Source organism: Eretmochelys imbricata, chromosome 22 (assembly GCF_965152235.1).
Source record: "Eretmochelys imbricata isolate rEreImb1 chromosome 22, rEreImb1.hap1, whole genome shotgun sequence".
Lineage (NCBI taxonomy): Eukaryota > Metazoa > Chordata > Testudines > Cheloniidae > Eretmochelys > Eretmochelys imbricata.
Genome location: NC_135593.1, coordinates 13,298,051 through 13,324,801, shown reverse-complemented (window position 1 = coordinate 13,324,801; position 26,751 = coordinate 13,298,051). Strand labels below are relative to the sequence as shown.

At 48.5% G+C, this 26,751-nt stretch overlaps 1 protein-coding gene across 4 annotated transcripts in view; it reads left to right on the top strand.

The window, feature by feature from the left end:
* GRIK4 (glutamate ionotropic receptor kainate type subunit 4) overlaps nucleotides 1-26,751 on the top strand; it is a 201,892-nt gene that overhangs the window by 143,577 nt on the left and 31,564 nt on the right. For 3 of the 4 annotated variants that reach the window (XM_077839813.1, XM_077839812.1, XM_077839811.1), the window contains 4 exons: nucleotides 955-1,107; nucleotides 2,512-2,616; nucleotides 16,472-16,579; nucleotides 17,724-17,927. In XM_077839813.1, coding sequence (XP_077695939.1) covers nucleotides 955-1,107; nucleotides 2,512-2,616; nucleotides 16,472-16,579; nucleotides 17,724-17,927 — 570 coding nt within the window. The remainder of the gene's footprint in view (nucleotides 1-954; nucleotides 1,108-2,511; nucleotides 2,617-16,471; nucleotides 16,580-17,723; nucleotides 17,928-26,751) is intronic. The other variant, XM_077839814.1, reaches the window with a different exon arrangement.

Here is a 26,751-nt window from a genome sequence, read left to right as displayed (position 1 = left end):
TGGGGACTGGAGGACAAAGAAAGGAAGGGAGGTGGATAAGTGCAGAAGGGAGGAAAGCGAGGATGCGAAGAGCAGTAAGAAGAAACTACCCGAGATGTGGAGGGTAAGGTAATAAGCCTGAGAAGAGGCGGAGGAAGTCCAAGGAATGGACTTGAATCCAGAATGGCCACATGAGTTACGCCTACCACAATGAATGACATGGAGACCCCAAGAGAATGATGATTAAAGGAGTCTATGGGCCTGATTCTCCATTGTCCTACCTTTGTGCAATGACTCACACCGAAGAACGTAAAGGCCATACTGGGTGAGACCAATGCTCCATCTATCCTGTCTTCTGATAGCGGCTAGGGCCCGATGCTTCAGAGGGAATGACCAGAACAGGGCAATTATCCAGTGATCCATCCCCTGTCGTCCACTCCCAGCTTCTGGCCGTCAGAGGTTTAGGGACACCAAGAGCATAGAGTTGCCTCCCTGACCATCTTGGCTAATAGTCATTGATGGACCTATCCTCCACAAACTTATCTAGTTGTGTACCAAATCAGAATGGTAGCATTTTATGCTTGCTTTGCACAAGCATGAGTGACTGCCCAAGGCACAGGGCACTGGGCAATCTGGCTCAGATGCCTTGTCTAGCTCCTTCTCACTAACCCCAGCTCAGACCGTCAGTGGGATGTGAGGCGAGGTAGCTCAAGGCATGACAGATATGGTAGGGTAACTGTAGCATGGTGTTGAATGGAGTTGCTCTATGATGTGTGAGCAGATGTAAGCTTCTACCCTGGTGTACTGTATGGGTGCGTAAAGATTTATTTTACACTGTGTGTGTAATTGTGTGCACACGTATGGCAGAAACAATGGATTTGTTCCTTCGCTAAGTGCAGGTTGGGTCTTATTTAATTTTCCAACCTTTGGTGCTGCTCCTCTGAGCTCCCACCTCTCTCTCTCTTCTGTCCACAGCTCTCCTCTGCCTTGTTGTTTGATGCTGTTTATGCCGTGGTGACAGCGGTGCAGGAGTTAAACCGGAGCCAGGAGATTGGTGTGAAACCTCTGTCCTGTGGATCCGCACAGATCTGGCAACATGGCACCAGCTTGATGAACTACCTGAGAATGGTGAGAAGTGACTGAAGTTTGCTGATTTAGCTGTATCCACCCCCCAACTGCCAGGAGCAAAAGACATGCACATCTGAACGTGTGTGAGATGATGTCCCTGCAGTCAAAGTGCAGGATACCAACCTGTTTGACTGTAGTGCTGGGAATGAAGGAGAAAGCCATGAGAGAAATGTTTGTAAGCCAGCCTAGGAACTATTTGAAATTCACCAACTTTCAGGCTTTGTGGCAAACACAAAGCTCAGCAAACTTTTTAAATTAAGCCAGGCTAAGCTTTGTGAAAGTTCCCTGGGTCCAGTTTCAAGTGAACTTGAGCTGATTTATGGTCCCACCTTGCAACCAGGAGAAGCTCAGATATTGTAGATGAGTTTCTCCTGCAGGGGTGGTTGATTTGGACTTTTCTGAACTTAGGGTGTTGTGAACTCATATGGATCAAAAGTAACTACGGGTCAAAACAAAACCCCAGGTCTGAACCCCTCAGATTCCTCGAGAGTTTCAATTTGAAGTCCCAGAAGTGAATGTGGTGTGTGTATTTTGGTTCTAGTTTGTATCCAGTTTGAACATTTTTTTCTGGTTCTGTTCTGGATGCAATTAAAATCTCATGAGAGCAGCTACTCTCATGAGATTTCATCCCAAGATGGTAAAAGACTCACTGATGTGGCTTTGGTCTCAACATCTGACCCCTTCCCCCCTCAACACACACACACACATCTTAACCTACTCCTGATTTAAACCACCTCATTGCCCCATCCCTAATCAAATGTTCACACAAACTCCCGTAACCCCAGAATGACGGAGCTTCTCCCAGCTCTTGTATCATTAACTTGTACTCACTGCTAATAAGGTGCTTGAGCAGCACTAAGCAGGATTTAAATCCGCTGTGTGGGATATGACTCTCGTCATGGGGCTCTTTGCAATGTGACCCCCTGTTAACTCAGGCTCCATCCAGTGCAATGTCATGGCACGGTTTGCCACAGAATCCCCAGACGCTTCTTTCAATGTGACACAATTAAATACTCACCTCTGCAACCTAGCAATGTGCAGCCTTGGGGCCATGGAGATGGAATAAGGGTGCAGGGGAGGGCAGGCTGGGGAGTGGCTAAAAGGGTAATGAATGGAACCTTCATGAGAAATGGCATTCTGGAAGCCTTGCAACTTACAAGTCTTTGTTTTATTTTGGGATATTTTCCCGTCTTCTCTGTCTCATTTCTACTCCAGGCAGATTCTGAAAGCAATTAGAATTGTCCCATGGCAATACTGTTGATACTCCACCCCCGGGGATAGATGTCAGAGCTCCACAGTTCTGTCCTACTAACTGGGTAAACAGCTGCCATGTGTGGGCTCTGTTCAAGACTATAAGTGGGAATGATCTCAATTTGGTGCTGTAACTCTCTCTCTCTTGGACAGGTAGAATTGGAAGGTCTCACCGGCCACATCGAATTCAACAGCAAAGGTCAACGGTCGAACTATGCCCTGAAAATCCTGCAGTACACACGAAATGGCTTCAGACAGGTAAGATTGGCCCTGCAGGCATCTTCCTAGGGTCTGAACCTGCCAGGTGCTGAGTGCCTCCTGGGAGGTGCTGAGACCCTGTCCCCACCTCCACTCCCCCTAAAGTCAATGGGAGTGGAGAGTATTCCTTGCCTTGCATGACCTGACCCTTAGCAAAGAACAACCCCAATGCAGTTTTTAGCTGCAGCTCTCTCATTGTTCATGGTTTGGAAGGAAGTTTACAGTGAAACCCTATGTTCCCCTTTGTTAAGAGACCACCCCAAGACATCTCTAAGCATTTTAAATTACCACCTTAAGGGAGCATCTCTCCAGCATGACTAGCAACACCCAGCATCAGCTCCAGTGTGACAGCAGCCCTCTCTCCAAGAAGATAAGATTCAGTGCCTACAAAGCATGTCCTGGATACACATCCACACAAAGGCCATGTTTGCACACAGACTTGCAACTGGTTTAAACTGTTGCAAACTGCTTTGTGGACACACTTATTTCAGATTAAGAGTGGTTTATTTCAAGTCATCTTAAACCTATCCCTAAATGATTTGGGGGAAAGTTACATGAGAAAGTTTTAGCAGTTACACAGGTATAGTTGTACTGGCTTTACCCACTGTGTAGACCCTCTTATTTTCCTATATGAGTGGCGCTTTTTTTTTTCAGTTTAAGTTAAACCCATTGTCAAAAGACATCAGCTAAACCAAGAAAAGGCCCTGTTATTAGAGCAGGCTGGGAAATGGTTTTCCTATCCTGTGAAAATGTTCAAGATGTCAAAATTTTCCCCCTTCCAAATCAGGATGAAAAATAAGTGTCTCCAAAATGTTTGCGAATCAAAAATCTGAACATTTGTTTGGTTTGGGTCAATAGAAACATGTCATTTCTGATTTTGGCCATTTTTATGTATTTAAAACTGTCAAAACGAAAAGTCGATTTGAACTGGAAAACTGGACTATGAAAATCGACTAAATAAAATGAATCAAAACGATAACATTGAAACAAAATGTTTCAGTGATTCCAACTGAGTCAAACAAAGCTTTGGGGAATTTTCCTTTTGTGGGAAATTTTGAAATTTCGTTCCGATTTGGAAAGATCTTTTTCCCCTCCCGCAAATATCAGAATTTCCTGTGGAATAGGCATTCTGGTTCCTGACTAGTTGTAATAATCATCACCTGAAACTGCTTGCCAATCCCTCCGGTTGTTTGTTTTCCTCCTTACCCTGCACCTCCTTCGGTATTGGTGATGGCGGCTAGCTACTCTTCTCCTCCCTGTGTATTGCTTGTACAACCCTCCCCTTCTGTTGGGGCACAGCCTGACTTACATTAGTTTTCAAATCTGGGTGCCTATATAAGCATCCAGGCTTTCAGAAGTGCTGAGCACCCACAAATCCCACTGGAGTCACTGTGAGCTGCAGGAAAGCTGCACCTTTGAAAATCAGGTCACTTCTATTTATGGGCCTCAGTAAGGATTTAGGAGCCTAACTTTAGGCAAACCATTTTGGCCAGTGAGTTTTAATGGGCACCTGGGCAAGGGTGGCTTAAGAGTGGCCCCAGAGAGGAGGTGATTCCTACCAGCCGCAGGTGAATTCCACCCCCCCACTCAGCACCTCCCCACTGGCTGGACTCTCTTGGAGATGGAGGATAACCAGGCAAATGCAGAGCAAAAGGGGTCTCGTTTCAGCCTGAGCAGAGGCTGGTTAGTGCACCAGGAAAGGCTCCCAGCAGACTAACTGATCAGTGTGTATCGGTGGAGTTACCAGAATCCGAATCACCTGTAGCACTGATCCATGCTTGCTTCCTTTTCTGCAAGAGGGACTTCATCCTTCCAGCTCATAGTGACTTTTTTTGATTGAATTATAGAATTTGCGCTATGCATGAGACATCTGCACCCTCCACAGCCCATTAAGTGGTTAGTCCTTGGCATATTGAATGCGCCTTATTCTCTAATGCTCTTGCATTGACACCTGTCTGCCCTTCGTTCACTCTCTTGCGGTTGCAGCACAGTGCTCGTTCATCCCCGCCTCCTCTGCTGTTGTTGTTCAGCGGCCCTCGCTCAACCATGGCTCACTCTCTCGCAGTCTCATTCATGGTGGTCACCTGATGCCACTCTGTCTCTTGCAGAGTCGGCCTTTCGATTGCTGCAGCCCAAAGCTGGCAGAGGGAGAAACTGGCCAGTGAGATTCCTTCCCTGTCCAGGCACTGATACAGCTGCATCTGCACAGCAGGTGGGAGGCACAGCTGCAGCATACGCAGGCATACCTGAGCACAGCCACGCTGCTAGCTCAGGAATGCCAAGACATGCTGTCCCAGTTGCAGCGTAGAGATTCCCCAAAGGGACTTCACACCAGACCCTTTGGTTGCAGAGTCATTGCAAGATCCAAGGGGTAGTGGAGCAATGAGATGCACCAGACTCTGTGCATTTGCTGCTCTCAGTGGTGACTAGGGGTACTGGTGTATTTCCTGCCATCTACAGAGGTTCAGTGTGGTGTCTCTGCGGTTCTCTTTATGGACCTCTGGGTTCTGCAGCGGAGCAGGAACCCACCACTTCATTCATTCATGGTTGAACTAGTTCCTCAGCCCGTCTCTTTTGCTCATTTCTGTTCTCTTTCCCACATTGGTATTCTTGTCATTTTAACTTTGGCAGGTAGATAAAATGGGACAGGGTGGAGGTGACTTACCTCACCATATTAAGAACATGGGAATTGCCAGATTGGATCAGACCCATGGTCCGTTTAGCAGAGTACTCTGTCTCCAGTGGCCAGCACCAGATGTGTCTAGTGAGGGTGCAAGAAACCTTACAACAGTAGATCTCAAAGCACTTTACAAATGAGATATATTATCCCCATAATATAGATGGGGAAACTGAGGCACAATGAGGGGACGTGACTGCTCAACATCACCCAGCAGGCCAGTGGCAGATCCAGGAATAGAACCTGGTTCTCAGTCCAGTGCCCTAGCCACTAGGTCACACTGCCTCTATTTCAAACCTATCTATTTTTAATAAATAATAAAGAAGTGCCTGTTTATTTTGGAGAGAGCCCGGAGAGGAAAGAGGGATTTTAGCTGAGGTTTGCAAGGAGATGGAGAGATTCCAGAGGGAGGCTGTGCCACATGGCAAGCGCTTCAGAGGAGAAGGGTCCCACAATGGCAAGATTGTCTGGTGGGGCAGAGAGGAGTGCAGTGGTGGAAGCCAGGTGCCAAATTCAGGCGTTGAAGTTGATGGAGCTGAACCTGCTTACACCAGCTTGGAACTTGGCCCAGGCTCTGTAGGAGTGGATGAAGCCGCTCCATGGAGGTTGTGTTTTCCAGGAGAAAGCAACCCTGACCTATGAAGCAGACTAAGGAGCCTTGGAACGGGGGTCTCATCTTTAATATTCCTATCTGGGCAGCTCACTGGGAAGTTACAGATCAGCCCAGTGGCAAGAACCCTTGTCTCAGAGACCGCCCCTTCTCCAGATGTTTGCCAGCTGGAAGTGCCTCATCACAGAACAAAAGCAACGACATCTTACCCGGCTCTGCATGGGACCTGGCAGCAGCTACTTTCAGCCTCGGCTGGAATGTTGCCTGCCAGTTTCTACCTCTGGCATGTGACAGCTCTGCCTTCAGCTCCCTCTGAGTGAGCAGGGAAACGGGCTGTCACTTCCGGCAGAGAGATCTCTTACAGCATCAGGGCCCTTTTTAGCCATTTTCCTTGACCCACTTGTTATGAACAAAAGTGACAGATCCAAATCCGCCTGCGCTAACGAGAGTAGCCATTAGGCGGGAGCCGGGGAGAGACATGGCTTTAAAATCCAACCTGCTTGCTATATTTTTGTAATACATTTTAAATGCGAGGGAGAGTTTTGCCATAAATATGCAGATCCTTCTGAATCTCTGTTTTGCCGAGAGCTCTGCAGTGAAGTTTTGAGTGCACGGAAGCCCCTGCTCGCCTCACAGCTGTGTTCCAGCTCCTGGAGAATGCCTGACATGACAAAGATTTTGCCGCCAGCGCGCAATCACTTTTAGGGTTTGGAATGGTGATGTCGCCATCTTGGTCGCAGGATATTAGAGAGCTCTGTGGAGCTCAAAAACTCGTCTCTGTCGCCAATGGAAGCTGGTCCAATAAAAGAGATTCTCTCTCTTTTCGGGTTTGGAGGGAGACTCATTTTCCAGGACGCAAAAGAACATTTTATTTGTTGAACAAACCTGGGAAATGGTCCAGTCGCATGGTTCACACACCCAGGGTCTGTCTGTCTGCAGATGACAGTGTTTAAACATGCTGCCGCGATACAATCTCAAGGGGTGAAGAGCAGTTCTGCATGAAGAGCAGTGACTGGATAAGAGGCATCCCGGGGTTCCCTGTTTGATGCCAGATCAAGCTTGCTTGGTTTACAAGTAGCAAAATGCTTTGCCTTGCTTTTCCCTAATGGCCAGTCCTGCAACCTTCACCCTGGAAGGTTAGAATCATAGAATACCAGGGTGGGAAGGGACCTCAGGAGGTCATCTAGTCCAACCCCCTGCTCAAAGCAGGACCAATCCCCAACTAAATCATCCCAGCCAGGGCTTTGTCAAGCCTGATCTTGAAAACCTCTAAGGAAGGAGATTCCACCACCTCCCTAGGTAATCCATTCTAGGGTTCTTCTATCTCACAAACCCTCACCAGAAGTAAGGATTGTACAGACCAAATTTTGACTTGAATTACTTCTGTTCACTGCCATTGTCTGCTAAGCACACCCATCCAGAAACAGAGATGGTGCCGTGTGACTAATGTGACCAATCCCAACCAAGCAACGTACCTGGAACGTGCAATGTGGGGAGTCTGATAGCACAGCACAAAGCGAATGGGATTCATGAAGGATCCCATCAGAGCCTCGAAGAACCAGTGCATTCTTGAAAATCCCAGTTTACTGGGAGCAATATGTGGAGCCAGAAAAGGGCAACCTTTTCTACTGCAGGTTATGCACCATAGGCAGCTAAGTATGTGGCCTGCTTTTCAGAAGTATCCCACATCTCCCATTGGAGTTAAACTTTGCAAACAGCCCACCAGCGAGAGGTGATCAGTTACTACAGGTTATGCTGACAAGGCACCTGGACAATGGAAAGCCCTGCTGGTGTCGGCTGCCTGGTTAGAATGTTTGGTGGCCTTAAATAAATCATTCCTTGTCAAAAGTCTGTCCAGTTGACTTTATTCTGCACAATGCTGGTTTGTATTCCAGTGGCGGCATAATTCCTCAGCTGGGCCTCTACCTCTGAGCTGGAGGAGGCAGCCCCAACCTGCACCTCTTACCTGGGGGTCAGGCCAATGCCTAGAGGGCGGATTAAGGCTAAACAGGGCCCAGGTCCACCCAAGTTACAAGCCCTCCAAGCAGGCTCTTATACCCTACCTGCCCCATGCTCAGGCTCTCCCTTTCAGGCCCCCAAAACATGTCTCCTGCCCACTCCTGAATCTTTGACCTTCCTCCAAGATGAAACATCCCACCAACCTCACCAATTCATCTGGACCGCCTCCACCCATGAAGCCCAGTTCCTGCTCAGCTGGGTACTTCTCACCCAAAGTAGGAGGTGCCGATCCAGGTTTCTGAAATCCACTGCTGGATCCTGCAAGGTGCTGAGCACGCCTTTAGTTGTCAGTGTTTTCAAGTGGGAATCAAGGGCCCTCAAGCCCCAGCACTAGTATAATGCTTTGAGATTAGAATAGCTCTAGTGGGCTGCTGCTTATTCACCAATTTTCCTCTTCTCAGCCAATCGTGGGAGAAATTCCCATATTATTATATATTGAATAAATAAATGAATAGTTAGAAATCATTTAACTAAACCCACCACTCAGGAGCAAACACTTGTGTCCTGGAGACAAACTGCTCCCAAGGGTCAAATTAGCTGACTTCTGTCTAGAGTTGTTTGAAGCATCCTTGTTGCCTTTTTAACAGGCTCATGCTCTCTGCCCATGTCTGTCACTTTCAGCCACAGGGGCTTCCAGCTCATCAGCTTTGAGAGAAAATTCACCAGAAGTTGAAGCTGATCCAGATTTCTGCTAGCAAACAAATTAGAGACTCTCAGATTTTCAAACTCCTCGTTGCTTTTGGGCAGGAGAGCCAGGGCTTTAAGTGTTTAACTTTTAATATATTTGTGTAATGCACTGAATGCTTTTCCATATTTAGTTTAACTTGTGGAACTGTTTCCTCAGCTGTACAAAGAGCCCTCTGTTCACAAGATGCCTGATAAGGCAGAAGCTCATTAGCATGTGTCTGGGATCTGGCAGGGGCTGACTTTGTACGTTTCTTTTTGCTTTCTCTCCCCTTCCCATCTTTTAAAAAGCATAGTAGCATCTCTCTTGGGTTTAGATTAAACCCTGGGGACTGGGATTTGGCACTTTAAAAGGGGGAAGATGGGGTATGTGTAACTTGCAGGTGATCCCTAGGAGGGGAAGAAAATTTGGATGGGGAATTAATGGCAAGACTGGGGTTAGAACCCACCAATCTCCACAGCCTCACCTCCATGAGACACCACGTTCCCTCCTTGTGTGGGTGTGTCCAATTATCCACTTGTGTGCAAAAAGGCTTCCATGCCTTAAACACAGAGTGGTGGGGATGGCAGGAGGGTGCATAATTGGTATGCTGATGAGATGCAGATGAGCTGACAGATCAGAGACCCTCTACAATTACAGCCACTTCAACCCATCAAGCCCTTTTAGCATGTAAATAGCTAAGCAGCTGCCTCAGGACCTGTGCTCCTCCCCACCTCCCCCCCCACCCCAGCCTCTGGTGTGGGTTCTGGGCCTGATTCTGCAAAGGAATGAGTGCCCTTGTCTCCCATGGACTTCCTTATGGTCTGATGGTACTCAGCACCTCATGGGAGGCTCTTAGCAAAAGATTAGGCCCTCAGTGGACAACTCCTGGAGGTTATTGCCCCAGCTAAGGAATGGGTCTAAGAGGCCCTGGGAATGAGCTGGGCATGGGGGTTGTCACCCTGGCCAGGGGGAGAGAATGTTGCCCTGACTGGGGAGTGGGCAGGGGTTGCCCCAAGGGGAGAGTAGGCAGGGGGAACCCTGGCTAGGCGGTGGTCTGGGATTGCGCCAAGGATGGTCACATTAGCTGCGGAGTGGGCTGAGGGAGGGTCTCCCCAGCTGGGAAGTGGGCCAGGGAGACCCACAGGTTTGTCATGTGTGTCTGTTAGTCATGCAGGTTTAATAGGCGACCCTCCGCGTGTTAGCTGCCAGCCCCTCTGAGCATGCTAGGCATTCAGTGGCTGTGAGCTCATTGTCCTGCAATAGGGGTCTTCCAGCATCCTTTAGCAGCAGCAGGCCTGGCAGATTTGTGCAGCTATCTCCAAGTTTCTGTTCTGCAAGAGATTCTAATCCCCATTTCTCTTTGGGCTGATAAGGAGCTGTTTGCCAAGTGCCTAATTATGTCTCCTGCCGGAAACCTCCCCTACCTGTTAGCATCGACAAGGCTCTTCAAATACAAACTCTCTTTCTCGGGCATGAGGAGTGTGTGTGTTGGGGGTATGTGAGAAATGAGCTCAGCAGGACACTGCTTGCTAATCAGAGCTCAGAAGAAATCCACCTTCATCATGCTGGAGGTGTCTAGTTGTTTCAAGGCATTCATATTCAGAGCCAGCTTTACCCTGGACCCTAGTTGCAGGGGTGAAGATGGGGCGGGGGGAGGGCTTGTTGCGTCAAGTGATTACAGAATGGTCTCACCATGTCATCTCTCCCTGGCATCACCTGCTGCTTAGGCCTGTGGGGAGCTGCAGAAAAGGCACGTAATGAAAGTACTCCTTTTCTTGTTTGAGTGGTGTTTTGCCACCTTGTGCTTTAAGGGATTGGGAGCTCAGGCTCATTTGTGCCAATCCCTGTCAACCATGGGAGTTTAAGGGATTGAAGGAGTGGGACTGGCACACCATGCTCATCTTATGTTAGCTGGCGGCCATTTTCTATGGAGATGATAAATCTGTGAGGGTATCGCACATTCCGATAACTCCTTTGTGGGGCAGCGAAGTCTAGAGACCTTGTCTTCCCAGGGAGGTTAGGGAGGGATGCAGCCAAGGCTGCTGTCTTATTCTTCACAGGTTCAGCTGCCCTGTCTGGATACACATTATTTGTATCACAGTAATGCCTTGAGGCCCTAACAGAGGTATGGTAGGTACTGTGTGTATGCCTGGTAACAGAGTCCCTGCCTAAAAGAGCTTACAATCTAAATAGACAAGACAGACAAAGGAAGGGCAATTATCCCCATTTTACAGAGGGGGAAACTAGGTTAAGTGGCTTGCCCGAGGCCACACAGGGAGTCTATAGCAGAGCCAGACGTTGAACCCAGCTCTCCTGAGTCTTTGCCTAGTCAGGTACATCTATACAGCCTGTGGCAGCAAGCCTCCCAGCCTGGGCCAACAGACTCAGGCGTGTGGGACTCGCTCTATGTAGCTATGTAGACGCTGCAACTCAGGGTGGCTCTCGGGCTCTGAAGCCTAGGATAGGGGGTGGGCCTCAGAGCCGAGCCCCAGCCTGATAACCAATGTCAAAGCCCTATTTTTAGCACGGTAGAGTGAGTCCCCACGCCTGAGTCTGTCAACCCAGGTTGGGAGGCTCGCTGCCACAGACTATGTAAACATATCCTCAGGGTCTTAATCACAAGGCCATCTTCCCCAGTTCTGGATAGGGTATCTGATCGTTTTTTGAGGAGTATTGAAGAGATTTTATTGGTGGTTCTTTATTTATATAAAGAAACGTATATATGTATATAAAAATCATATATATGTATATGATTAACATTTCCTTGGCATCTGCATTGGAGAGAGAAAAGATCTGAGGATCCTAGTAATCTTCCAGTACATTAAACTTCAGAAGCACTGAGCATTGTGGGGAGTCAATTAATGCCATTACCATACCATCAAGGGAGTCAGTACCAAGCACAGCATGGAGTGGGAATAACCTTGACATATCGATGTATTTAGCCTCAGTGTTATGCTACAAGAAGGGTCAAATCATCTGTCATGCCAGAGGAGGAGGAGGCAGTCAATTACAGTATGCCAGCAGGGAAGGGAAGAATCTGACAACAGCAAGAGTTGTTAAAATTAAAGATAATCTGTCACTAATCTCCCATTATCAGATCTGACAAAATAATGCGTTACTGAGAACTGATCGCTATCTTAGAGAAGCAAGAGGGGAGGGAATGTTGTCTAGTTGTTATAGCAGGTGACTGGGGCCTTGTGCTAGCCTTGTGATAAAGTCCAGTGTAGCTAAAATCCATCATGTTACATCAGTGAAGCCCGAGTTTAAAGGCTTGATCCTGCATCTATAGAATCATAGAATATCAGAGTTGGAAGGGAGCTCAGGAGATCATCTAGTCCAACCCCCTGCTCAAAGCAGGACCAATCCCCAACTAAACCATCCCAGCCAGGGCTTTGTCAAGCCTGACCTTAAAAACTTCTTAGGAAGGAGATTCCACCACCTCCCTCGGCAACGCATTCCAGTGTTTCACCACCCTCCTAGTGAAAAAGTTTTTCCTAATATCCAACCTAAACCTCCCCCACTGCAACTTGAGACCATTACTCCTTGTTCTGTCATCTGCCACCACTGAGAACAGCCTAGCTCCATGCTCTTTGGACTCCCTTTCAGGTAGTTGAAAGCAGCTATCAAATCCCCCCTCATTCTTCTCTTCTGCAGACTAAATAACCCCAGTTCCCTCAGCCTCTCCTCATAAGTCATGTGCTCCAGCCCCCTAATAATTTTTGTTGCCCTCCGCTGGACTCTTTCCATATCCATCTTGTAGTGTGGGACCCAAAACTGGACACAGTACTCCAGATGTGGCCTCACCAATACCCAATGATCACATCCCTCAATCTGCTGGCAATGCTCCTACTTATACATCCCAAAATGCTGTTAGCCTTCTTGGCAACAAGAGCACACTGTTGACTGTGTGAATGACAAAACTCCCATGGACTTCAATGCAGGGACTGCCCCAGACTGATTACTGCACTCAGCCAAGGCACAATGAAAGCTGTTTCAGTGCGTCTATATTAGGGGGCTGCACAGAGGTAACTAGATTGATTTTGAGTTAAACCGAGGCTGATTTTCGAATAGAGCTCAACAAGGTCTAGATCAGGGTGGGTGAACTTTTTGGCCCGAGGGCCATATCTTGGAATAGAAATTGTCTGGCGGGCCATGAATGCTCACAAAATTGGGGTTGGGGGTGAGGACTCTGGTTGGGGGTGCGGGCTCCAGGGTAGGGCAAGAAATGAGGAGTTCAGGGTGTGGGAGGGGGCTTTGGGCTGGGGTGGGGGGAGCAGGGGCAAAGACTCCAGCTGGAGGTGTGGGTTCTGGGGTGGGGCTGGGGATGAGTTTGGCATGCAGGAGGGTGCTCTGGGCTGGGATCGAGAGGTTTGGAGGGCGGGAGGGGGATCAGGGCTGGGGCAGAGGGTTGGGGCACGGGGCGAGGTTCGAGGGTGCAGGCTCCGGGTGGCGCTTACCTCAAGCAGCTCCCAGAAGCAGCAGCATGTCCCTTCTCCGGCTCCTATGCAGAGGCACGGCCCAGGCGGTTCTCGGCCAATAGGAGCTGTAGGGCCAGCGCTCGAGGCAGGGGCAGTGTGCAGAGCGGAGCCCCCGGCTGCCCCTTCACGTAGGAGCCAGAGGAGGCCATGCCGCTGTTTCCCGGAGCCACGTGCAGCAGCCCCAAACCCTGCTCCCCGGCTGGAGCACTAGAGCAGGGCCGGCCCCAGAACCCACTCCCCAGCGGCAGCTCGAGGGCCGGATTAAAACCGCTGGCAGGCCAGATCCAGCCCGTGGGCTGTAGTTTGCCCACCCCTGGTCTAGATGCCAAGGACTCCTGGGTTCTATTCCCAGCTTGTGCTCTGTGACCTGCTGCCAATCACTGTGCCTCGGTCCCCTCATCTGTCAGGCGAGGCTAATGGCCCTTCCTAGCCTCATGGAGGGCTGTGAGCTTTGATGAGTTAATGGCTATGGTGCACACTGAAATCCTGGTGTGACACGTGCTTTTCCCAGAGCAGCATTCATGTTGTGAAAGGTGCCAGATTGGCAGCCCTGGAGGCTGAACTTTCCCTGTGCTATCTGCAGAGCAGATATAGCATGAGTTACCACACGCTGCCATGTGGTTCCTCTATTCACTCTCCAACCTCGATGTGCCACCTCTAGGGAAATGCCTTGTGTATGGCCCTGATGTGGGCTATACCAAGCGCTTGCTGCCCATTGCCTTGGCACACTCTGCCGTAAGAAGGTAGTGGAGTTTGGACCACCAGTGCTGCCTAGAGAGGCGTCGCACGATCAGCTGCAGGCAGAACCAGCAAGAGTTGCCCCTAGAAGGGCAGGGAGCAAGCAGAGGCCAATCAGGGCCTAACAAGCCACATAGGCTGGTTGCTTCCACCAGGAGCCAGTTCCACATGAAGCCAGGCCAGGGAAGCGTGGCGTGCCCTGCCCTAACCCACTTCACCTAACCTGGCTTGGCCAGAGGCCTAACCTTGACGGTGCTGGTCCTGGGTCTCTAGGAAGGACTACTGGGTATGTTATGGACTTTAACACTCTGGTGGCTATTTTGAATTCTGCATTAATTTGTTTTTCTGCAAATCTGCTCTGTGAGCCCTTTGACAGCCCAGTCAGTCCCTTGCCTCTGTGCAGAGATGACAGACCAAGTTGCCCTGGTTCTGGGTATTTCCAAGCGCTTCTTCATCACTGCCCCATTGCCACATACAATTTGTGCCTCCTTATGATATGGGGATGGGAGGCGGATGCAACAAACGTGCTTTAAGGGACAACACCTTGAGGTCAGTTAGCATTTTGAGCTGGATTTGAACCAGCATCCTAGAAGTGCTGTACAGCGCTTGCCTCCCATTCCCAGCTCTCTGAGTCACCCAGTCCTTATTAAGGAAGTGTTGCTGTTATTTCAGATTGCATTTGGATCATGAAAATGAGTTGAGAAATTACTCTGGAGCCACATTGGTTATCAGACATGAGTCATGCTGGTGGAAAAGTACTGCCAAGAAAAGCCATTGACCTCACAGGGCCAGTTCCGCAGCTGGGGTAAATCAATGTCACTCTGTTAATTTCAAGGGTGATGCACCCATTTACATCAGGTCTGCATCAGGCCTGTAATTAGAGATGGTCAGGAATGTTTCAATGAAACGTAGCATGTCAGAAAAAGCAGATTCAAAACTTTTGTGGAAGCTTCCGATGAACTCGGGGTCAAGTCCTGCTCTGCCTGATTCCAAGCCGGGGCCTGGACCCGGGTGTCTCACGTCCCCAGTGAGTGCCCTCACCACGGGGGGGTCAGTTTGCGAGCAGGTCTCTGTCTCATTCTCATGCGTAAGAAAAACTGATTTTGAACCCTCCATTTTTTTGCTACCTGGAATTCCTGTTTTCCAGCTAGCTCCACCTATAACCGATGTTACCTTCCTCCGTCTCTCTCCCTAACATAATTAGATTACACCTGGTGCAAAGGGAAATGGATTTATTCCTGCACTCTGCCAACCATGGCACAGCAAAGGGGTAATTTGCCTTAGAACTCCAGTGTCCGAGTCTGCTTGGGCCAGTACTAGAGCATCATGGAACAGATGACCTTTGCTACAAAGAGTTCCTTGCAGGCACCCCAAACATTATGGGGTCATCACCTAGCTTTTAGGGTAGCAGTACAAGAAAGACAACTCGCCTCAGCAAGGTCAAGGGATTTACTCCACAATCAGCTCCGCAACAGGCTGAGGGCTGGGATCTTGTAAGGTGCAGAGAGGCTTCCCAGTGGGAAAGGGACTCTGCCAAGGATAGAATGGATGAGACCTGCTGCCTGTTACATGACCTTGTTGTGGTATTGTCCTGTACACGCATGTCATAGCGTCAGGCAGGAATTGTGTCTCTCTTCCATGGCGTTGGACAGGTAATTAGTTTTAATACAATAACACCAAGGTTTGGATAGGGTGGCTTAGTCTCTGTGTAGAATTGTTGGGGTTGATTAGCCTAAGTGCTGTAGTTTGGGGGGTTAATTAATCTCCAGGCGGCCGTGCGGGCGGGGGCTCGGGGAGATTAATCACTGTGCAGTGCTGCTGAGGCTGTGGGTTAGTTTCTAAGCCCGTTGTTAAGGTGACGCCACATGGCAGGGTTAGAAGACGTTCGTGTCGGCACTGTACCAGTTGGGTCTGATATTTGGTAATGGAGGCCAGGAGGCTGTGATACTACGTCCTGTAGGGCTTATTCTCCAAGGATCTCAGAGTACTTTACCATGACTTGAGCCTATTGGCACCCTTTGAGGTCAGTCATGTATTGTGATCCCCTTCAGATGGGTAGCTGTGAGGAAAAGTCACTCGCCCAAGGCTGCCTGGTGAATCAGTGTCAGAACCAGGAATGGAACTCCTGAGGTAAAATCCTGGTGGGGAGAAAGCACTGTGGTTTCTATGAGGATGAATCATGGGTGGGGGTATAGCACTGATCCCACCTAGCTACCTTGGGCTAAAACCACAGTGCCTTGTCTCCACTGGGATTTTACAGTGGGATAGCTCAGGTGCATAGTTATCTTGTGTTAAAAACACAGCTGCGAAGACAAAGCTTTAGTCCTGGTGCATCAAATAACAGCAAGCACCCCATCCCCCTCCTGTGCACCTTTCCGAATCAGGCGCCTGGCTGTGGTCACAGTAGAGATGCCTGAATTAACCGCTAGCAATTTGAACCTGGGTGCTTCTTAGCGCTGTGGCACAAGTGGCATGTGCCAAGGCTGCCTACCAGCGGAATAATCTCTCTGCCATAATGTTGGTGGGGTTCACTGTAAAGGTAATGGAGCGTTAATAAATATCTTTCACAGGGCTGGCCTGATCATTGTCAGTCACAGCAGCCATATGGCGGGCGTGTATGGTAATTTGCACGGTAAATTTCATTATTCTGCTCTTTACCGCTACAGATTGGTCGCTGGCACGTTTCTGAAGGACTTACCATGGACAACAGAATCTTCTCCTCCAACATATCAGATAGTCTCTTCAACACCACGCTCATCGTCACTACCATCCTGGTAAGTGAGGGGGTCACCGACAGCTCCCGTTAGCTCTTCTCCAGCCCAGCGTCTAGGGATGTCATTCTCAATCAGCCAGGATATTATTCCCTTCTTCCATCCCTCCTCTGCCCCCTGCATTCAGCGCCGCACACTGATTTCATAAAGAACAGAAGATCAAATCTCTAATTACAGCATTGAGGACAATTTATGACAGTGTAATTAAACTCAAGTTGATGTTTCATATGGAAATGATATTTGATGAGTTCAGAAGCAGCTGGGGAGAGGACTGTGATGGGGATAAGCTGCAATTTTAAATTCATCTCCGAGTGATGTTCTTGTTCCGGATACAGCTGTTAGGTGGGGCAGGAGAGTTGTCCCTTCTCTCCATAAAAATTACTAAAAATGATTAAGATGAATATAATTGTAATAGACTGGGAATAGAGGGTACATCGCTACTATCCTCACCTCATGAAGTCCTTGTGCTGCCTGCCCCCCCATCTTGCCCAGAGTCCACTACCCCACTGAGGTTTTACCAGTGCCCCTGCTGCTAACATCTACACGCCCGTGAAACACGCTGGGAGCCAGTTCTATGGGTCCAGATGAGCTCTGCTTGAATCAAGGCCCAAACTACAGCAGAGGTGTCCTTATACTGTCTTCCCTCCCTAACTCTCCAGCCACCGAGGCTGCGACTACAGAAGCCAGTTTGACACACACACGCCCCAGCAGCCTTGGGGCTGCTCTAAATTATTTCCAGCTAGTTCAAGATTGTTGGAACTCTGGCCACGGCCTAGAATGCCCTCTACCCCTTGTAGATCAAACTTGTTCAGAGAATTCCACTGACATCGGAAGGAGTAGGAGCAAGTAGCACAGAACTGCCTACTCTATCTTTACACCACCTAAGGATTTTCCTAGGCAAGCAGAATGCACAACTGGTGCTTGAAGCCAGCTTTTGGTCCCCTCTTTCACCCCAATCCCATGAGGAGGTCAAAGGGACAAAGCAGGACTGAAGATCTGGCCAGTTTCTTTTGCCAGAACCCCTGCCTCCCATGGCACTTCCCAGTAAGCCTCCTTCATCAGCCCCGCTTACTGATTCACGCTAAATGCAGAGCTGTTGTGATCCTATGGCTAAGATGGGAATGACAGCTGCCCAGTTTCAATGCAGGAAAACCCTTATTTAATGCTGAAGGGGAACCACCAGGCGCTGGAGGGGAACGACCGCTATGAAGGCTTCTGCGTGGACATGTTGAAGGAGCTGGCAGAGATCCTGCACTTCAACTATAAGATCCGCCTCGTTGGTGACGGGGTGTATGGCGTGCCCGAGGTGAATGGCACCTGGACTGGCATGGTGGGAGAGCTCATTGCTCGGGTGAGTGAAACAGCATTTGTTTTAAGCCTTTATAAGAGTTAAATAACACAACAGCAAAGGGCTTCAGTACTTATAAGGAATCATAAGATGATGATGATGATTGTGGTTTTATTCAGTAAATGAGAATCTGACATGAATATCTGCATTAAAAGTGTTTTTTTCATAATTGTAAATGCATTTTAACTCACTGTGACAGTGCTCCCAGCGGTTAGAGCAGGAACTAGGCCTGCTGGATCCTTGCCTTTGCTGCATTAAGGAATGCGATTTAGTAGTTGGAGTAGGGGCCTGGGAGTCCTGAGTAGAGCTGGTTGGAAAATCATTCCGCACGCCCTGGAAAATTGCAATGTTTCATTAAAAAGAAAAGCATGTTCTGGCAAAAAACCCACAAGTTTAGGGTTTTCAGACAGAAAGTTTTTGATAGAAACAACAGTTTCTGCAAAAAAACCAGACACTTCCTGCAAAAACTTTTGTTTAGCTGACAGTCAAAGTTCTCACAGAAAAACAGTTTCAGCAAAAACTTTTCAATGAGCCCCACTCTTTGGACCCAGCCCAGGCTCAGGGGCTGGGGGGGATGTTATCTGGTGCTTGGAGCAGGAGGCTCAAAGTCAGGATTCAGGGTCTAGTTAGATAGGGGCCTGGGAGTCATGACTGCCAGGTTCTGTTCCTAGCTGTGGCTGGGAATGCTGTCCAGTGGGTGGAGCAGGAAATCTGAGGTCTCTGCTGGGTTCTGTTTCTGAATTTGCCAGTGACTCCCTGAGTGTGTGAGTGTGGACAGTCTGTGTCACCTCTCCATCTTTCAGTTTTCCCCCACTAGCAAAACAGGATAATTATCCTTTCTTCAGGACCCTGAGGCTTAAGTAAATATGGTTTGGAAAATGCTTTGAGGTCCTTGTTAAAACCAGGTACATAAGAGCGAATGATTAAGTGTGGTATTATTGAAACCTGTATTTGTTTGCTCGCTGGCTTGGTGTTATAGGGGTGCTTGTGCGAACTGGACTGCAGAACTCAGCTGGTGGAAATCACCATAGCTCCATTAAAATCCGTCTGAGGTCGTTATCTGGCCCCTGTCACTGTAGTAGAGTGCCTCACAATCCTTAAGTATCCGGGGGTAGCCGTGTTAGTCTGTATCCACAAAAACAATAACGAGTCCAGTGGCACCTCAAAGGCTAACATTTATTTGGGCATAAGCTTTTGTGGGTAAAAACCCCACTTCTTCAGATGCATCGATCAGATACAGATCACAATCCTTAAGGTTTGTCCACACGAACATTTAGCTTGAAGCAAGCTGGCTTCGTTAGCGCTCTTTAATCTACTCCTGTTTCAAAGTGGCAGAGGTCAAAGGACCCTAACCAGCGGTTAGCATGTGTCAGCAGGGTGCATGCAGACAGCTGGGTGTGGCAGGCTAGATTCATGCCCCAGTTTGCCGCAAACTAAATGGTCTTGTAGACAAGCCCTTAATGTATTTATCCTCTCAACATCCTTGTCCCTGTGAAGTAGGGGAAGTACCATTATCCTGAGGCACAGAGTTAAATGATTTGCCCAAGAAGTCTGTGGCAGAGCAGTTCTTTCAAACTAGCATCCTAACTCCTAAACCATCCACCTTCCCCATAGAGATATGGAAACTGATCCCAGCTATGATTCTGGCCTCTTTTTTTTTTTTTTTTTTCTTTTCTGGCCAACTGTTTGCAAATCCTTTGGGCTGTTGGCATAGATTTTATCCATCTCTAGCTATATATAAAACAGCGCTGCGGCATTTCTTTCGGAAGGTGAGGAGGAAAGCACACAAAGCAGCGTGTGATCTCTGTAAACAAAGGGAAGAAAGATACACACCCATGACATTTTTGGCCTACTAACCTTGACAGCGCCTCTCTATTGAATGCTAACTGCTGATTTTTGGGGACATAAGTGTTTGAACCACCTCCGCACAGAAACAAAGTATTTATAACTCATTTAACTCCAGTTCAGGAGGGTTTTTGTTCCTGTGCAGGCCAGAGGCCATTGGAATCTTTCAGTTGCCTTCAGTGGGCTTTGATTCTGACCCTGTCTTTCCCAACCCTACCAGCCAGTGCAGGGGTATTCCCTACAGTACCATGTTGAGTGTTTTTCTCCAGACCAGCTTCAAATGTCTCTTCCCTTGATAGATCCGGCAGCCAGGTAGAGCTCATACTTGAGGAAGGTTTATTTTTCCCCTGACATTCAGCACAAATGTAACTTCCTTCTTAATTCCATCTCATTGTTCCCACTCAACCCACCCTCAGTGCCACTAGCAATGGAAATGGGAGGGAGGTTGTACACAGGATACTTTCTCTGGGTTTATTCAGCACATGGGCTCTCGTACTGAACTGCACATGTGCCGCCTAGGTGTTTGTGTGGCACCCAGCACAACAGGATAGTGGTCCATGACTGCGTCTCTGAAGCACCGCTAGGATGGGAATGGTGTGACCCCAGCCCTGACAACATGATCTCGCATGCACAGCACGTGTGAGATCATGCCTCCAGGAGAATGCCGTTTTGACGAGCTGGCAGCAGGACTTCGCCTGCACCATGCATGCTAGCTCCTGCAGGCCTTGGGGGAATCCCTGTGCTTTTCAAAATGGCATCCCCTGTGCAGGCTACTGGCAAAACCATGTCCAGTTTTGTCTCCGTAGCAAACAGGAGACAAACTATTTAAAAACAGGACTGTCCAGTTTAAAACCAGATGAATGGCCTGTCTAGGCATGACTGCTATAGAAATAATAATAATAATTCACGAGAGACTGAATAATAATTCACTTGGCAGAACTCCCAGTCTAGACACCACTATACCTGCACCATTGCGCGTCTCTAGCCAGACACAAATTTTCTTACCTTTTTAAGGCCGGGGAGGACCATTATCTAATGCATGGCGGGGGCAGTGGTCCAAGTGGCTAGCAACTAGACTGAGACTCAGGAATCCTGGATTCTATTCTTGGCTCTGTCACTGGCCTGCTGGGTGACCTGGGGTTAGTCCCTTCACCTCTCAGTGCCTCTGTTTCCCCATGTGTAAAATGAGGATAATGCTACTGACCTCCTGAGTTAGGCGCTTTGAGATCTATAGATGAACAGTGCTATATAAGAGCTAGGTATTATTATTATTTATTATGTAGTCTGAACTCCTGTATACTAAAGGCCATTCACCCCGTGTCTGCCAGGAGCTTTTACTGGGGTGAGCTGCACTGTACAGATCACACTGCTCCAGTGTAAATCATGCCTACACTAGAGGTTTGCACATGTGCAGCTAAGCAGTGGCTGCAACGCCAGTATAGACAAGGCCTAAGTCAAAGCCACCAAACTCTGCTGCTCACATCCCTTCCCAATCGAAGGGTCTGAAGTATTCCAGCCCCATACCTGGATCCCAGCTCAGATCAATTTGGGAAAAGCAGCTCAACCCAACAGAAATTAAGTTCACAACAGAAATAGGGTTTGTACCTCATTAGTATTTAGGACAGAATCTGAGCTCTGGTTTCTCACTGAATTGGACGTAGTCATTTCTGGGCACGCACACACGCATGTGTGTGGGGTGTTTTTTTTTTTCTCTTTTAAATAAAACATGCACATTTGCTTAGTGAATAAAACTACAAAAGTACCTTAGCATCAAGGGGCCTGATTGGCAGCCCACCCTCTAATTTTACAGGCAGTTTTGCATCTGCAGGTTTTGTTGCTGGGTTTTTTGCACCCACAGACTTAAGCATTGATCCTGCAGGTGCTTTACACGTACTTCGCGCTCGGCACCTGAGTGGTCCCATAAACGTTGGTGGGACTGCCCTCGTGTGTAGAGTTAAGCTCGTGGCTAAGTGTTTGCAGGATCTGAGCTTTAGCGGCCATCATCGCAAATTGGGCTCTGTAAATGCCAAAGAGGTAAGATTTTGGAGCGTGTCTTTTCTTGGTTGATCTAGCAGGACTAGATGAAGAGGAAGCTTCCCCACCCATGAATGATTATCAGTAACAACACGGGGTAGGATAGTCAGTCAGCCCCTTCTTGGCCCCTGTAGCTGGATAAGAGGGCTAAGGTGGTGTTAAGGAGCTTTAAATAATCCATATCTGGCTAGGAGAGGATTTTCACAGCCTAGTCCCTGTGGATGACAGAGGGAAGGCTGCCCTCTGAGGATCTCCTCAAAAGTCCTGGCAGAATTGAAACTCTGGACAGGAGCCCTGTGGAGATTCCAGGCAGAACTGTGGCCCCCAGAGCAGCTCTGGGAGGCTGACAGACAGGTCCCGAGAGCTGTCTAAGTTATGCCAGGGGCCCCTCCAGCTCTCAGAGCAGCTCAGAATCAGGGCACAAAGGTTTTTAAAGCCACTGTAACCCCTCCTAGGCTCGTACCCCTTGACTGTGATTTCTGTGCTGTTCAGTGAGGCATTTTCCATAGCAGTTCAGACCTCTTGTCCTTCAGCTGTGTTACCGTACCTACAACAGTGGCCAATACCTGATGGTGCAGAGGAAGGCAAAGCACCTAATTGCTTATGCAGTGATGTACAATGGTTAGAGGGTGATTCCTTCCTGACCCCTACAGGAGATCCGTAAATGGCAAGAAGCATGAGATTTGGTTACCATGCTCTTAGCCTGTGTAACTAGAAAGGTCAGAAAATTATCCATCCATGTTTTAATATCCTGCTACAGTATTTGACCTGATGACCCCCAGCCCCTGGGGCACTGAATCTCCACAGAGCGGCTAGGTACTGGAACGAAAAAGTATTCATTGTATTGCTTCTAATTTAACCAGCCATTGATTAAATCTGTAGTGCTGGTAATTCTATTATGGCTAATTCTGCAGGGCCCTAAGATATGAATGAAAAGGATGCTATAGAAATACGAGTTTGTTATTGACCCAAATAGACAAGTACATATCTATCGACCTGTACGCAAAACTAATTAAGAGCTGAGGAACACGCAGACAGGATGACTCAGGAGATTAGTGAAAGGGCCATCGTCTTTCATATGTAGGTCAGCAGTTTGGATCCAGCTCAGGCCAGTGATCACATAAAATTGTTACCATCTGATGGTGGTTTGATGGAGGTGAAATTCATTTGGGAGGAATCCACCCAGTTCCTAATAAAAGTATTCGTATTTCCCGGAAACTAGCATGCTAATAGGTGCCTTTGTGAATCAAGGGCCGTGAAGACTGGCTTCCTTTCTCATCCTTAGAGGTGGGCTCAGGAATGAGGCACAGTGGTAAGACAGCATCATACCTTCCTTTGCTATTCCTACCCTGTGGGTGGATTGAACACTTCAATCTCCAGTTGTCAGGCTGACACCTTGTATGAGCACTGACTATCACAAGGAAACAGGGAAGAATAACAGAGCTTGCACATTGCTTAGTGTTCAGCGCCCCAGCCTGCAGGGATGGGCTGAGAGAATATGTCTCATTTTTTTCCTTTTACAATATCATCTCTCACTTTGAGTCCCTGATGGCTCTCTCATCCTAGAGCCAGAAGGCATTCACTAGCCTGATGCAAGCCAATAACTATTTTCAAGGCAATGTGACAGCTTCCCCTTTATTCTGATACAACTGCATTGGCTGCCTTTTGGTAGCGAGTGGCTGGCTATGCTCAATGTCTCTTTGCAGTGCCTGTGCGTCTTCTTGTGATGAGACTTCAGGGATTAACTCCCGTGCTGTGACAGCGCTGGGGAGCAAGGTTTGCTTTGAGGGATTCAGAAGCAACAGCTATCAAAGGCTTCGAATCCACCTGTCTCTCATCCCTCATTTTCATAAAGAATGAGGCTAAACTAAGGGACAAGTTGCTCACCATGCAACTTAATCAGCAGGAACTTAAGCTGCAGCCTTGCTACAAGTCACCCCTGTCGTCCTCATTCCTTATTTATTATATGTGTTGTGGTGGCTCGTAAAAGGCTCCAATCAGGGATCAGAGCATCACCGTGAGAGGTACGGCACTGACGTGTAGTAGACAGTCCCTGCCCCCAAATCATTTACTGTCTAGGTTAACAACAAGATGCAACAGGTGGATGAAACAAACTGCTAGAGAGGGAGGACAAGGTAACAACTGTATGAGCATATTACCTGGTAGACTAGCTGTGCACCCAACGTCCCGTCAGCTGCTGTAGGCATGAGATGCACTGTCCTAAGGTTGTGGGTTCCACGACCACCACTCCCAAGAGAAGGAGGCGGGTGGTGGTGGTCAGGGACTCTCGCCGCAGGGGGACTGAGTCATCTATCTGCCGCCCTGACCGGGAAAACAGAGAAGTGTGCTGCTTGCCAGGGGCTAAGATTCGCGATGTGACGGAGAGTCTGCCGAGACTCATCAAGCCCTTGGACCGCTACCCCTTCCTGCTTCTCCACGTGGGCACCAATGATACTGCCAAGAATGACCTTGAGCGGATCACTGCAGACCACGTGGCTCTGGGAAGGAGGATAAAGGAATTTGAGGCGCAAGTGGTCTTCTCGTCCCTCCTCCCCGTGGAAGGAAAAGGCCGGGGTAGGGATCGTTGAATCATGGAAGTCAACGAATGGCTACGCAGGTGGTGTCGGAGAGAAGGCTTTGGATTCTTCGACCATGGGATGGTGTTCCAAGAAGGAGGAGTGCTAGGCAGAGACTGACTCCACCTAACAAAGAGAGGGAAGAGCATCTTCGTAAGCAGGCTGGCTAACCTAGTGAGGAGGGCTTTAAACTAGGTTCACTGGGGGAAGGAGACCAAAGCCCTGAGGTAAGTGGGGAAGCGGGATACCAGGAGGAAGCACGAGCAGGAGCGTGTGAGAGGAGAGGGCTCCTGCCTCATACTGAGAACAAGGGACGATCAGCGGGTTATCTCAAGTGCCTATATACAAATGCACAAAGCCTGGGAAACAAGCAGGGAGAACTGGAGGTCCTGGCAAAGTCAGGGAATTATGATGTGATTGGAATAACGGAGACTTGGTGGGATAACTCACGTGACTGGAGTACTATCATGGATGGGTATAAACTGTTCAGGAAGGACAGGGAGGCCAGAAAAGGTGGGGGAGTTGCACTGTATGTAAGGGAGCAGTATGACTGCTCAGAGCTCAAGTATGAAACTGCAGAAAAACCTGAGAGTCTCTGGATTAAGTTTAGAAGCCTGAGCAACAAGGGTGATGTCGTGGTGGGAGTCTGCTATAGACCACCGGACCAGGGGGAAGAGGTGGATGAGGCTTTCTTCTGGCAAGTCGCAGAAGCTACTAGATCGCACGCCCTGGTTCTCATGGGCGATTTCAATCATCCTGATATCTGCTGGGAGAGCAATACAGCAGTGCACAGACAATCGAGGAAGTTTTTGGAAACTGTAGGGGACAATTTCCTGGTGCAAGTGCTGGAGGAACCAACTAGGGGGGGAGCTCTTCTTGACCTGCTGCTCACAAACCAGGAAGAATTAGTAGGGGAAGCAAAAGTGGATGGGAACCTGGGAGGCAGTGACCATGAGATGGTCGAGTTCAGGATCCTGACACAAGGAAGAAAGGAAAGCAGCAGAGTACGGACCCTGGACTTCAGAAAAGCAGACTTTGACTCCCTCAGGGAACTGATGGGCAAGATCCCCTGGGAGAATAACATGAGGGGGAAAGGAGTCCAGGAGAGCTGGCTGTATTTTAAAGAATCCTTATTGAGGTTACAGGGACAAACCATCCCGATGTGTAGAAAGAATAGTAAATATGGCAGGCGACCAGCTTGGCTTAACAGTGAAATCCTTGATGATCTTAAACACAAAAAAGAGGCTTATAAGAAGTGGAAGACTGGACAAATGACCAGGGATGAGTGTATAAATATTGCTCGGGCATGTAGGAATGGAATCAGGAAGGCTAAATCACACCTGGAGTTGCAGCTAGCGAGGGATGTTAAGAGTAACAAGAAGGGTTTCTTCAGGTATGTTGGCAATAAGAAGAAAGCCAAGGAAAGTGTGGGCCCCTTACTAAATGAGGGAGGCAACCTAGTGACAGAGGATGTGGAAAAAGCTAACATACTCAATGCTTTTTTTGCCTCTGTCTTCACGAACAAGGTCAGCTCCCAGACTACTGCACTGGGCAGCACGGCATGGGGAGGAGGCGGCCAGCCCTCTGTGAAGGAAGAAGTGGTTTGGGACTATTTAGAAAAACTGGACATGCACAAGTCCATGGGGCCGGATGCGTTGCGTCCAAGAGTGCTAAAGGAATTGGCGGATGTGATTGCAGAGCCATTGGCCATTATCTTTGAAAACTCATGGCAATCAGGGGAAGTCCCGGAAGATTGGAAAAAGGCTAATGAAGTGCCCGTCTTTAAAAAAGGGAAGAATGATGATCCTGGGAACTACAGGCTGGTCAGCCTCACCTCAGTCCCCGGAAAAATCATGGAGCAGGTCCTCAAGGAATCAATTCTGAAGCACTTAGACGAGAGGAAAGTGATCAGGAACAGTGAGCATGGATTCACCAAGGGAAAGTCATGCCTGACTAATCTAATTGCCTTCTATGATGAGATAACTGGCTCTGTGGATGAGGGGAAAGTGGTGGACGTGTTGTTCCTTAACTTTAGCGAAGCTTTTGACACAGTCTCCCACAGTATTCTTGCCAGCAAGTTAAAGAAGTATGGGCTGGATGAATGGATTATAAGGTGGATAGAAAGTTGGCTAGATTGTCGGGTTCAAGGGGTAGTGATCAATGGCTCCATGTCTAGTTGGCAGCCGGTATCTAGCGGAGTGCCCCAAGGGTCGGTCCTGGGGCTGGTTTTGTTCAATATCTTCATAAATGATCTGGAGGATGGGGTGGATTGCACTCTCAGCAAATTTGCGGATGATACTAAACTGGGAGGAGTGGTAGATACGCTGGAGGGCAGGGATAGGATACAGAGTGACCTAGACAAATTGGAGGAT